The 13954-nt window shown below is 42.8% G+C and overlaps 1 protein-coding gene across 1 annotated transcript; it reads left to right on the top strand.

The window, feature by feature from the left end:
• Positions 1-645: 645 nt before the first annotated feature.
• On the top strand, positions 646-1617 carry LOC144506119 (cysteinyl leukotriene receptor 2-like). The gene has a single exon (XM_078231943.1). It carries the CDS (start codon positions 652-654, stop codon positions 1615-1617), a length of 966 nt encoding a protein of 321 aa, XP_078088069.1. The 5' UTR covers positions 646-651.
• Positions 1618-13954: the final 12337 nt, after the last annotated feature.

The raw sequence follows: 13954 nt of genomic DNA, 5'->3' as shown, positions 1-13954 counted from the left end.
GTCAGGGTGTAGTCAGATGGTCAGGGGAGAAGTCGGGGGTTGTGGGGATAGTCAGGGTTGAGCGGGCAATCGGGTGGGGCATAGTCAGGTCTGGAGTCATCAGGGGTTCAGTTGGGTTGTCAGGGCATAGTTTGGGAATTGATCAAGGGAGGGGATCATGATGTAGCTGAGAAGGAAGGCGGGGGTCAGAAGTGGGGGGCTCAGGAGAAGTCAGGTGTGGTGTTAGAATTGTTTTTAATCCTTCTAACTTCTTCTGAGCAACTATTTTAAGAACATAAGTAAGTCAGAACTATCTGACGTCTGGGATGCTAACTCAGTTTCAGAGGGTTCAAACTTGCCAGGCAATTCCCGTGTTGTCAGTGCGTGGGAACTTCTGAAAGATCTCTTAGCGCATCTTGGGGGTAGCTCCAGATACGAACTTCCAGAGATTGGAAGTTCTGTTAAAACTATGTCAGAGACAGCATTGAGAGGAAGAATGATGCCATTAGCTATGCTGAAGTGACTGTGTAAGTACTCAAAGCATGTTACATTCACAGCATTAAATCAAAGCAATAGTAAATCTATTTAACCTTTTGTTCATTTGCCATCACTAAAATTAATGGCTTTCTTCTACAGAAACGTCCAAGCGCACAAATTTCCTCAAAGCAGAGAATGAATGATAACAGCATCCTGGAGAACCGCTCATGTGGGGACATTGGCAACTTTAAAACTAACATCTATGTACCAACGTATATCATTGTATTTATTTTTGGATTCATTGAAAATGTCTTCTGTATTTTTGTATTCCTGAGGTTATACAAGAAGAAGACTGCATTCAGCGTTGTCATGGCGAACCTGGCAATATCGGACCTGCTCTTTGTGTGCACTTTGCCCTGGCGGGTTTATTATTATTATGATTCGTATCATTATTGGCATTTTCCAAATTATTTGTGTGTATTCCTGACGTATGCCCTGTACTTCAACATGTACTGCAGCATCTACTTTCTGACTCTGATGAGCATATTGCGCTACTTCGCTGTAGTGCATCCAATCAAAGGTTTGAAGTATAGAAGTGTCAAAAATGTGCAAATCATATGCATCGCAATATGGTTATTTGTTGGATTAACAGCCATTCCTTTTCTGGCAATTCGAAATAAGAAAAATCAATGCTTTGAACTCAGTGGCTGGATTGGTAGTATGGAGATAAAAATAATATTTGCCATGGATTTAGTTTCCCTGGTCTTGGGTTTCATTATTCCCTTCTTTATTTTCACGGGTTGTTACATACTTATTGTTAGGACCTTGCTAACTTCTAAGGCAAATCATCTCAGACAAACTACCTCCCGGAGGAAAGCTATTGCCAGGATTATTGGTGTAATGGTTATATTTATAACTGGGTTTCCGATTTATCATATTGTACGAACTATCTACATTGCCAAGCTCTTCCCCGCGGGGAATATATCCAACGTCAGCTGTCCGGTTGGGAAAGCTGCAGTGGCTACCCTGTGCCGGGCAATGATGAATCCCTGTTTGGACCCAATTTTATATTACTTTGCAGCAGAGACCTTCAGGGACAAGGTGAGAAGCACAATCAAGAACGTATTCAAAGGCTTTCCAGCCCCGATACAGCAAACCTGATCCCTCCAGCAGTTAATTTGCATTACTAATTATTATTTAAGACTGAAGGGAATGCAGGATTTCTCCTCTAGTTCAGAATACAAATGGTCAAAAAATCAAATGCGACACTGTCCTTATCTTCTAATATTAAATCATTTAACAGACACAACAGTTATCACCCGAAAAAAGCAGCAGCTCCTTATACAGCCTTTTTTTTATTGAGTACAATTCCAGACTGAAGGGTTCATCAAGTCCTTCATGTTTTTGCAGAATAAGGAAGTTCCTTTCTTACCCTGTCTTGTAACAACATTAGTTGTGGTTTTTCTTCAAATCCTTGCACAATGGGCTGCTGTGGACGTTTGCTTTCAAATTTGCTGTTTGAATCCTCCAGCCCCACATCTCTGAGATATCTGCGTTCCTGTAATTCTGACCTCTTCTGCATGCAGTTGTAATCACTCATTCATTGCTGTCTGTGCCTCCAGCTGCTTGGGCATAAGATCTGCAGTTTAATCTCTCTGCCTCTACCTTTTTCCTCCTTTAAGACCCTCCTGAAAACCTATCTCTTTGACCAAACTTATGATCGTCTACCCTAATATCACCTTATTTAACTCAATGTCAAATTTCATTTGATAATGCTTCTGTAAATCACATTGGGAGATTTCATTAGTTTAAAGGATTACATAATTCTTTAGTCAGTTAATAGGGTGGCACGGTAGCACAGTGGTTAGCACTGCTGCTTCACAGCTCCAGGGACCTGGGTTCAATTCCCGGCTTGGGTCACTGTCTGTGTGGAGTTTGCACATTCTCCTCGTGTCTGCGTGGGTTTCCTCCGGGTGCTCTGGTTTCCTCCCACAGTCCAAAGATGTGCGGGTTAGGTTGATTGGCCATGCTTAAATTGCCCCTTAGTGTCCTGGGATGCGTAGATTAGAGGGATTAGTGGGTAAAATATGTAGGGATATGGGGATAGGGCCTGGGTGGGATTGTGGTCGGTGCAGACTCGATGGGCCGAATGGCCTCTTTCTGTACTGTAGGGTTTCTATGATTCTATGATTCAGAAGGAGGCAATTCTGCCCAGTGAATCCAAGCTGGCTTTCTGTAGAGCAATCCCATTTCCCTGCTATATCCCTTCATCCAACAAGTCCACTTCCCTCAAGTGCCTATTTAATTTTTCTTTGAAATCATTGATCATCTTCTCTTCCATCAACCTCAAATACAGTGACTTGTAGGTCATTTACATTCACAGTATAAAAACGTTCTTCCTCTTTTCTCCCTCCCCATCCTTGTTGTCGGTGCAGACTCGATGGGCCGAATAGCCTCTTTCTGCACTGTAGGGTTCTATGATGATCCTATATCTCTTGTTCAAAACCTTTAATCTATGTCCTTTTGTCCCTTACAATCAGGTAATATTTTTCCTTGTCTACCCTATCTAAATCTGTCAATCTCGTACACCTTTATCAGATCTCCCTTTAACCCCCTTTACTCTGCAGAGAACAAGCTCCATTTTTCCAACCTTGTAGTGAAATTCCCTCACTCCTGGAATCATTCTGGTAAATCTGCTCCACCCACATCCTTCCTAAGCTATGGTGATCAGAACTGGACAAAATACTCTCGTAGTGGCTTAATCAGAACTTTTCCCCAGTGAAACCCAGTGACATCCATTGTGATGTTTGTAGACATATGGGGTGACTTTTCTCCCCATATGATTAAACAACCTATCATCAATCTGGCCCTATATTCACAAAATAAATTAGGACTTTGTCAGACTACTTGAAAATTGCCAATTCTGTTTTTTAATTATACACCCAATGTATTCATTTCTTGGTGGAAGAATTAAGAGAATAATGGAAACAGAGAAACTTCAAATTTATTCACATATATACACACTGTATTTGGATTCAGATGTGTGGACACTGTTAAAGTGGCTGTAGATAGAATATTTTATGAGTGCAGAAAGACTTTAAGCACTTCACAACCAATGGAATACCTTTCGACGTGTAATATAGGGAAATATTGCAATCAATTTCTGCACAAAAAAATCCCTCAATCAGTTAGGAGGTCAAGGCCTCTATGGATAATCTGTTTTTCATGATTTTAGTTGAGGGAAAAATATTGGCGAAGTCACCTCCTCTGATCTTCTTTAAATTGTGCCATAGGATCTTTAATATTTATTTGAGGGGCAGATATGACCTTAATATAACATCTGATCCAAAAAGCTGAGGTATTATCATAAATTATATGTTTCTGGAGTGCACCTTGTGCCTCTGATGCAGAAGTGCTACTATTAGAGTGAAGTCTGACACCCCAGCAAATCTACCTCAACTCCATTTTACCCACCTTTGTTTCAACAAGTCCCTCACAGATTGATTTTGTCCTTTAAATGTATTTGCAGATGTTGCTTAGAAACAGGTAACTACAATTTAAGTTGCTCGAAACACCCTTCCTCTATAATTCCCTGTAATTTGGATTTGGCTGTTTTCCCAATGAATATAATGCTGACAAATCTCAAAATAGCATTGAGTCAGACTAGAATGATTCAATATTTTGACAATCAGTAAAAGATGTAATTGAATCAAACCTGAGGATGATGTGTTGTGACAAAGTCAGTAAAGGTTGTGGAATGGTTTCAGAGCAAGTATGTGAAGGATGAATTCAGTCAGTGGCCAGGCTACATAACATTGTGATCAGTATTAAGCCTATCACAGCTAGGTGATGTTTGCAAAGGAAGTGCATTAAAGTCAGATGAAATGGAGCTGACTCAGATGTTTCAAATATTTTATTATGGGGTGGCTTCTTTGAACATACCAAATTACAGTGGGATGGTGTAATAACTCAGGAAACCCAACTGGAAAGGAACAGTATTTATTGTCAAACACAAAATTAAGCCACTGCTCAATGGCTTACGTACACAAGTCCCAACCAGGATCAGGCCCTTCCCAGTGTTTGCCTTATAAAGGGCTGGGGTGATGAGTTCCACCTAGGCAGGCCATTGCCTGTTACCAAGGGAACCTGTATTCAACAAGCCCTGATGTGGAGATGCCGGCGTTGGACTGGGGTAAACACAGTAAGAGTTTTAACAACACCAGGTTAAAGTCCAGCAGGTTTATTTGGTAGCAAATGCCATTAGCTTTCGGAGCGCTGCTCCATCGTCAGATGGAGTGGATATCTGCTCTCAAACAGGGCACAGAGACACAAAATCAAGTTACAGAATACTGATTAGAATGCGAATCTCTACAGCCAACCAGGTCTTAAAGATACAGACAATGTGAGTGGAGGGAGCTTTAAGCACAGGTTAAAGAGATGTGTATTGTCTCCAGACAGGACAGGCAGTGAGATTCTGCAAGTCCAGGAGGCAAGCTGTGGGGGTTACTGATAGTGTGACATAAATCCAAGATCCTGGTTTAGGCTGTCCTCATGTGTGCGGAACTTGGCTATCAATATAGCCAAGTTCCGCACATCTCACTGGCTGTCCTGTCTGGAGACAATACACATCTCTTTAACCTGTGCTTAATGCTCCCTCCACTCACATTGTCTGTATCTTTAAGACCTGGTTGGCTGTAGAGATTCGCATTCTAATCAGTATTCTGTAACTTGATTTTGTGTCTCTGTATGCCCTGTTTGAGAGCAGATATCCACTCCATCTGACGAAGGAGCAGCGCTCCGAAAGCTAATGGCATTTGCTACCAAATAAACCTGTTGGACTTTAACCTGGTGTTGTTAAAACTCTTATTGTGTTCAATGAGCCCCACAGGGAGATCAATAAATGAATCCCCATGGAACTCATGGGGGCTATCACAGATGGTATCTATAAAGGTGCCTGGGAAATGGCTTGATGTTTTTGAGATATGAAGGAAATAAATTACAATTTATATTGGTTCAAGTATCTTTATTATGTACCTGTTCAGATGATATCTTCAGAGCAGAGAGTCAAAGTTTGAGTTCCATGCTGGTCATTTTTGAAGGTTCTGTCAGTTCAATTCAGGCTTTCAAGTGGGAAAATAATTGAATGTAGTTCCCACAGCTCTTTCTTCAGCTTGAAGTTAATATTGGAAATGGGGACACATGTTAAAATCTGCACGCTAAAATAGATGGTTTAGAGGCCAAGGTCATGGCAGGGGAAAAGAGGAAGTATAAACAAATGTCAAATTTTAAAACATTTGATGAATGAATTAATCAGCCATTATAGATAGCACACAACAAAATCATTAGATCCAGATCGCTTGCAATTCACAAACAGATTTGTAACTGAAAGTGGAAGTAACGTTATATTTGAGCATCATGCTTAGACAGGCCTTCAAATGAGATGAGGGGTAATGGAAAATTGTTGTGATGGTAATGATTAGAATTAGCAGTTTCCATTAGACTACTGAACTTGTTTTGTATTTTGTATGTGCCTTTCCTACTGCTATGGTTTTATTTAACTGATTGGAACTTCCTGTTGGGTTATCACATTAAACAAAGACTTCCCAATAAATCCCAAATGAATATCATTGTTTGTTTTTGCCATCACAGCCCATGTATCAACACTGATTCAGTCTCTGAGTGAGAGGGTTTTGGGTTCAAGACTTATGCTAGATGTTTAAGCACGTAATCTAGGCTGACACTTCAATGCAATCATGAGGGAGGGCTACACTGTGCCATCTTTCAGATGGGACATTAAACCAAGACACTGCCTATGCTCTCAGCTAAATGAAAACATTCACCTGGCACTATTTTGAAGACAAGCAGGACAATACTCTCAGTATCCTGGCCGACATTTACCTTCAACTGACATCACTAAACCAGAATAGCTGATCATTTATCCTATTGCTGTGTGTGGAACCGTGCTTTGTTGCAATTTGCCAACTGCATTTTTTACATTACAACTGTAAGGATACTTCAAAGGTATTGTCAAACAGTGTAAAGCAGCAATCTGTGAGTCCTGAGTAGACCTTCCTTAATCTGCTTGTAGCTCTTACGTGCTTTCAGCTAATTCTCCTAAATCTTTCATTGTTTGATCTGTCCCTCTCCTACATGGAGCATGTTTCATCACTTTTTTATTATTAATGCTGTATTTATACAAGTTGGTGTTATAATGCAGCATTTGGCCCAGATCCACCTTATATCATGAATTGATGCTTTGCTGATGCCTGATTCACATAAATGTGCCATCCAGTAACCCATTGGTTCTATACTAGATTATTTATCTTGTCCCAATTACTACTATTGATCAAGTATAATCAATATACTAAGTGATATATTTTATCTTACAAAATTGACTTCTGTATATATGAAGTAAAACTCTTTTAAGGGTTGAAATTTTGGTAAATGGAATTATGCAAAATACAAAAATATTTGTTTCATAAATAAGCTCTTGTGTATATGTACCTTGAATGCTATAATATTTTGCTGCAATTAGAAATTTGTTGTTTTACTTTTACATTAAGTGTGTAATGTTATCAATTCATAAAAATATAATGTGAAAATAAAAAATATAGTCAACAGTTTTGTATCCACAAATTCGAGTTTCATTGGAGGAACTAGATGAAGCTATCCACTCTCTTCTTATTATTTACACTTTTAAAAATTGATTCTTGGCAAAGTGATTGAGGGCTTTAGTTATGTGAAGAGATGAGAGAAATGGGGATTGTTGGGGCAGTTAGGAAAGAACAAATGGTCACCTTCTGTGCTGTATCATCTGTGAATCACAGCAACCTATATTCATCCATGGCATGCTTTCCAATTTCCAACCATCAAATGATGTGGCTTACTTATCACAAAATATTGGTCTACCAATGTTATCATCAGCAGCCACCGGTGATTTGGCCTGTGATTTGCAATGCAGAGTGGCAAAATGCACAGCCATGTCAGAGGTCTTCAAATGTAGATCACCACAGTGGTACAGTGGTTAGCGCTGCTGCCCACAGCGTCAGGGACCTGGGTTCGATTCCTGGCTTGAGTCACTGTGTGGAGTCTGCACGTTCTCCCCATGCCTGCGTGGGTTTCCCCCGGGGGGTCCGGTTTCTTCCCACAATTCGAAAGATGTGCTGATTAGGTGCATTGGCCATGCTAAATTCTCCCTCAGTGTACCCAAACAGGCGCCAGAGTGTGGTGACTGGGGAATTTTCACAGTAACTTCATTGCAGTGTTAATGTAAGCCTACTGACACAAATGAATAAACTTTAAACCTGACCAATGTATTTACAATAGACAGATGAGGAAGTCTTCTTTGGGATTTGACTGAAATTAATGACATTGTGATCACTGTAGTTTAAAGTTGAGCCAGAATAGTATCAAAGGTGGCATCAGAAACAGTATGGTCATTTTAAATACCAGTAGAAGAATAGCAGGAGCCAGCCCCACTTCCAGGCAATGCTCTGGGTCATCAGCTGACCACAGCACTTCTTCATGCCATTTAGAAGAGGTGCATTACTAGGCATGACTGCTGTATATAATCTTAAAGTGGAAGCACAAGCATGATGGATAATAGCAAACAGAGGATAACAGTGGTCTTTTTGGGCCAGTTCGGTGAAAATGTGTACTCAAAACTGTTTGCTCCTGGAGCATTATACAGTGGAACATAACTGCTTTCCTTAGATGTAACTAAAGAATTCCCTGCACCAGCAGATAGTGGCTCAACCATCTGGAAATTCTCATTGTTGATGCAAAGGATGTTGGTGGCAAAGGTAACTCATTTCCTATCTGCTTGGGCAGCTATAATAGTGTGTCTGAATCCTTGAGTGGGTGATTTTAACAAAGAAATTTGAAGTGCCAAACGAGCATGAAAATGAGAAAGAATTGCATCCATTTTTTGGATGAGCTCCCAGATCGTACAGCACGTAGAAAAAAATGAAGCAAAGTAGGGGGATGGGTGGAGCGTATACACACCGGGAAGCCAGCTGCAGACTGCTAGGGGCACCAATGCGCAGTCGCCCTAATCTCCCAGTGCACTGTGTACAAGTGTACTTGGAGAGCTATCACTCCCCCACCACCTCCAGACAATGTCCCCCCACCCCTGATCACCGCCCTGACCTATCCTCAATGCAGAGTAAATCCCCCACTCTTGGCCAATCACCGATGCAGAGTACATCCACCCCCTCTGCTAAACACCGCCCCAACTGATCCCCAGTGCAGAGTACACCCTCCACCTCCGACCCCATCATGGGCCTGCCCCCTTCAACCCCCAATCTTAGGCATAGGCCATGATCTTACTGGCTCGCTGCGCCGGTTGACCAGTGCGGCAAGTCGGTAAAATTGCGTGAAAAGCCAAATATCTGGTTTGCATCCTGCACGCAATCGTACTGGCCCTGTTTTGCCGGTGTGATCGGTTTTGTGCCCTTTCTGGAGAGCACAGCACAGGGAACAATTGGCAAGTGTGTGGAGGAGATTGGCACAAGGAAGTGATCAGCAAGGGGTGGGGGGAGACTGGCACAGGGGAGGCGCATAGGGTGGCCTGATCCACTTCAGATCAGCCATGATCTTATTGAATGGCGGGGCAGGCTCGAGGGGCTAGATGGCCTACTCCTATTTCTTATGTTCTTATGTGGCCACTGAAGAATTCGTGAAGGGGGGTCCATCGGGAGGGTCCTGATGCCATGATGCCGGCACCCTTGCCATGGGGGAGGGGAGGGGGGATTACCCTGCCATTGATGATGGCCGAGGTGTGGGGGGGAGGAGGAGGGGGGATGGAAATAACTCCTCAGAGGCCGGTCTCCCTTCACCAGATTCCTTTTATTTACAACTCTATTTCACTCCAAAAGTGCTCCTGGTACACAGTCAGAAGACCTGACTCTCCCCAGGCAATTATGACCTCAATCAGAGAACATACTCCAATAGACCAATCTTGTGTGCCTCGTTGAAGTCATTACACACCATCCCCGCTAAGTCCGAGGAACCTCGGCGGTTCATGCGCAATATGGGTCTCTTGCGACGTTTCAGCGCTGGGTCCGGATCCTCCAACTCGTCGTCCGATGTGGAAGGGGTGTGTCTATCAGGTGCCCGTCTCTTATGACACAAGAGTTCTGGTTTACTCCCTCGGGTGGCAGGGGAGTAGCCACGGCTTCATCTGCAGTGTCGATTTCAGATGCCGAGGTCCTAAATACAACCAATGAGAGGCAGGGCTGGTTGGTTTGGGAGGGCTCTCCTTGTTTCTCAGCCTGCTGGGCATTGTTGGTTCTGGGTCGAACTGTGATTTCCAGGCCCGCACCCGATTCAGATGTTTTTTCAGGGTAGCCTCACCCACGTGTATTCTGTAGGATACAGGCTCCATCCTAGAGTCCTCTGTTCCAGGTAACCACGTGGGACCATTCGCATAATTCGTTACCCAAACTTTTTCACTGGCCTCCAATTGTCTCCCAACGCTGCTATTGTCGTGGCCTTTGCTTTTGGCTTCTTGTTGCTTTTAGAGCTCCCCCCACCTCCGCTTCAGGTTTGGGAATAGCAAACTTAATGTGGTGCTGAGTCATTTGCCCATGAACAATTTGGTGGCAGCATGGGGGGGTTTATCCTTTAATTAAATAATCAAGGGGAGAGCTTGGTGTCCATTGATACTCATGATGTGGAGATGCCGGCGTTGGACTGGGGTAAACACAGTAAGAAGTTTAACAACACCAGGTTAAAGTCCAACAGGTTTATTTGGTAGCAAAAGCCACACAAGCTTTCGGAGCTCCAAGCCCCTTCTTCAGTCTTTAAGACTTGATTAGTTGTAAGTATTCGCATTCCAACCATTATTCATGTAAATTGAGTTTGTGTCTTTATATGCTCTGTTTGTGAACAGAATTCCCACTCACCTGAAGAAGGGGCTTGGAGCTCCGAAAGCTTGTGTGGCTTTTGCTACCAAATAAACCTGTTGGACTTTAACCTGGTGTTGTTAAACTTCTTACTGTCCATTGATACTGCCAGCTGTATTTTAAATCAGCTTTTAAAGTCTGGACTGCTCTCTCCACAGGGCCGTTCGATGATGGATGGTATGGTGGTGCAGTTGAATCCCATTCGACTTTATGAACCGGGTGAACTCATGGCTGGCAAAAGCCGGTCCATTGTCAGCGACCAGCACCTCCGATATCCCATGTGTTGAAAGTGAGGTGCAAAGTTTCACCACTAGTGTTGTGATCACCAAATGCACCCTATGGACATCCATCTACTTGGAGTGGGCATCCACTATGAACAAGAACATCAAGCCTATGAATAATGCATAATCTGCATAATCCATGTGCAGCTGAGTCCATGGTCTATTCGCCATTCCCATAGGCGTAGGCAAGCTGCTGGTGACAACTTTTGTCCTTGCTGGCATTCCTGGCACTGACCTATGAGAGCTGCTATGTCTGCGTCCATTCCGGGTCATCATACATAGCTCCTGGCCAGCATCTTCATCTCGGACAGTCCTGGGTGGCTGTGATGTAGTTCAGCCAGTATGGCATGGCGGCCCTGACTCCGGACAACCACTTGTGCCCCCCCCATAGCAGTATTCTGTCTTCTACTGTGCGCTGCTCTCTTCTACTCCAATAACGGTGAATTAGGATTGTACTGGTCTTTCCGTTTCCCCATCAGTACTAAGTGTTGAGAGGACAGGGTTCTTTTGCATCCAAAGACACATATTATGTGCGGCCACTGGAAGGGTATCCAGATAATTCATGGTCATTACCGTCTCATCTAGTTGGGGTACTATTGTTTAAAGTTTATTCATTGGTGTCACAAGTAGACTTACATTAACAATGAAGTTACTGTGAAAATCCCCTAGCTTCCACACTCCGTTGGGGTGTCTGCTAAAGATAGCCTCCGTAAGGCATCTGCGTTTGCCACTCGGCTTCCCAGCCGGTGTTCCAACTGATAGTTATAAGTCGCCAATAATAATGCCGACCGCTGGAGATGAGCCGATGCTATCAGTGGCACCGCTTTGTCCTCTCTTAGTAGTCCCAGTAATGGCTTGTGATTGGTGACAATCACAAACTTTTGTTCATAAAGGTATTGATGAAATGTCTTCACTTCAAATATTACCGCCAATCCTTCTTTTTCAATGTGGGGGTCCTTTCTTTCCGCTCTAGCCAAGGTCCTGGAGGCACAAGCTATTAGTCATTCCTCTCCACTTGGCCATCTATGTGCTAATACTGTCCCGCTGTTGTATGGAGATGCAGCACAGGTAAGCACCAACTCATTTCTCAGATCATAATGTGCTAAGACATTCGACGATGACAGCTGTTGCTTTATTTTCTTAAAAGCCAGGTCTTGACGGGCAGACCATTCCCAAGCTTGACCCTTTATTAGCAGTTGATGTAGCAGAACCAAAATGGAGGTCTGGTTTGGTATAAATTTTCCATAGTACATTACTAGCCCTAGAAAGGACCGTAACTTCTGGATGGAGGTGGGAGCCATGACATATTTAATTGTCCACGCCCAGTCCTTCAAAGGATGTAGACCTGATTTGTCTACTTTGTAATCCAGATAGGTCACTTGAGGTACCAGGAAGATACATTTCTCCCTCCTTAAGCGCATGCTGGCTCTTGAAAAATAACTGAGCACTTCCTCCAGGTTCTGTAGGTGTTCCACCTTTGTTTTACCTGTAAGGAGGATGTCATCCAGGTAAATGGCCACCTGAGGTAAACCTTGTAATATATTCCCTATTGTTCTTTGGAAGATCGAGCAAGCTGATGATACCCCGAAAGATAACCTTGTATGTTGATAGAGGTCTTTAGAGTATTGATCATGGAATATTTCTGAGAATCCTCATCTAGCTGCAACTACAAATAAGCATGACTCATATCTAATTTTGAGAATAAGAGACTCCCTGCCAACTCTGCATATAAATCCTCGATGTGGGGAATCGTGCATTTGTCCAGCTGTGAATAGCAGTTTATTGTTTGTTTAAAGTCCCTGCAAAGACGGACTGAACCATCTGTTTTCAAAATAGGCGCTGCCCATTCCACGAACTGGACAGGTTTCATGATACCTTCTCGTTCCAGACTTCTAATCTCTGTTTGCATTTTCTCCCTGAAAGCAAATGGTACTGGGCAGGCCTTGCAAAATCGCGGGACTGCTTCCTGATTGACATGTAAGGTCTCCTTGGCTCTTTCTATGGTTCCTAGCCCTTCCCAGAAAAATTCCACGTATTTGATCAGGACTTCACTCAAGTGACTATTTTCTAACTGGAAAATAGTTACCCAATCCAGGTGGATTTCCCTCAACCAGTTTTGCCCCATTAAGCTCAGACCCGAACCCTCCACTACCCATTAATAGTAACTGAACCAGTTGCTTTTCATAAGAGCCAGAAACAAAGGTTGTACCTACAACTCTCAGAGGTTCCCTGTATAAGTTCTCAATCTTGCCAAAGATTTGATTAAAGTTAAGGGTTGGAATCTGGTGCGAATTTTACCGAACATTGATTCTCCAATACAGCCACGCCTGTATCGAACTCCACTAATACTGGATGTCAATTTAATCTTCTGGTTATCTTAACTTGGTCTGATTTGGACATTGCTATGCAGTTTAATTGTTCTACATCGGATGTAGTTGGACTCTCCTGGACATCTGGCTAGATGTCATTTTCCTAAATCTAGGCCTTGAAAGCTTTGCCATGGCCTTTCTGGCCATTCCATGGTTGTAATGGCACTAGTGGTAAGCCGAACACATACCTGCCTTCTCCTTGATTTTGCTATCGAGCCCTAGCCTAAAAAAATAGCTTCTGGCTATCTCCTTCTTCCTAACTATCCCACAATGACTTTCATGAAGTTGGTTTAGGACATGTTTCCTTAACAATCGTGGAATAATGACCCTAATTCCCCAGAGGAGTTAACCAGCCTGTAGGGTTCGTTCAAATCTACTGGTAACAGATGGCTTCAACTCGGGATTTATTCCTGCGATCTTGCCACGAATTACCATGTCCATAACTTCTGACAGTATTGAATCAGTTCTGGTACACTTCTTATCTTGTCTTGCAGTTACAGGAGTGTTACTGACTTCTTCAAAATAGAAAATATTACTACACAAACTATTTATTGACGATTCATTATGTTAACGTTATCTAGAGAGTCCATTGCAGTTCCCATGGGGATTTAATTGATGATATTTTATCATGTATGTATGTGCTGAGAACTACAGTGCCCATCTCTGCATTCAGCTCGCTGCTGGAGATGGAATACCGGTGTGCAGCCCGAATATTGTTGTCAGTGGTCAATGATCTGTTAGTAATGTAAATTGCCTTCCATATAGGTATTGGTAAAAACATAGATCCTGATCTTCCTTCTCTATCTGTCCATAGTTCATTTCTGCTTTGTTCAAGGATCTTGATGCAAACGCTATTGGCTTCTCTTCACTGTTGGGCATTATGTGAGAAACCACTGCTCCCACGCTTAAGGTGATGCATCGCAAGCCAATTACAAGAGTAACT

This window comes from Mustelus asterias, chromosome 17, assembly GCF_964213995.1.
Source record: "Mustelus asterias chromosome 17, sMusAst1.hap1.1, whole genome shotgun sequence".
Lineage (NCBI taxonomy): Eukaryota > Metazoa > Chordata > Chondrichthyes > Carcharhiniformes > Triakidae > Mustelus > Mustelus asterias.
The sequence above is the reverse complement of the archived record's forward strand: the minus strand, read 5'-3'. Positions and strand labels throughout refer to the sequence as shown.

Excerpts from the sequence above, each read along its gene's own strand:
- LOC144506119 (XM_078231943.1), top strand. The coding sequence starts at position 652 with ATGAATGATAACAGCATCCTGGAGAACCGCTCATGTGGGGACATTGGC.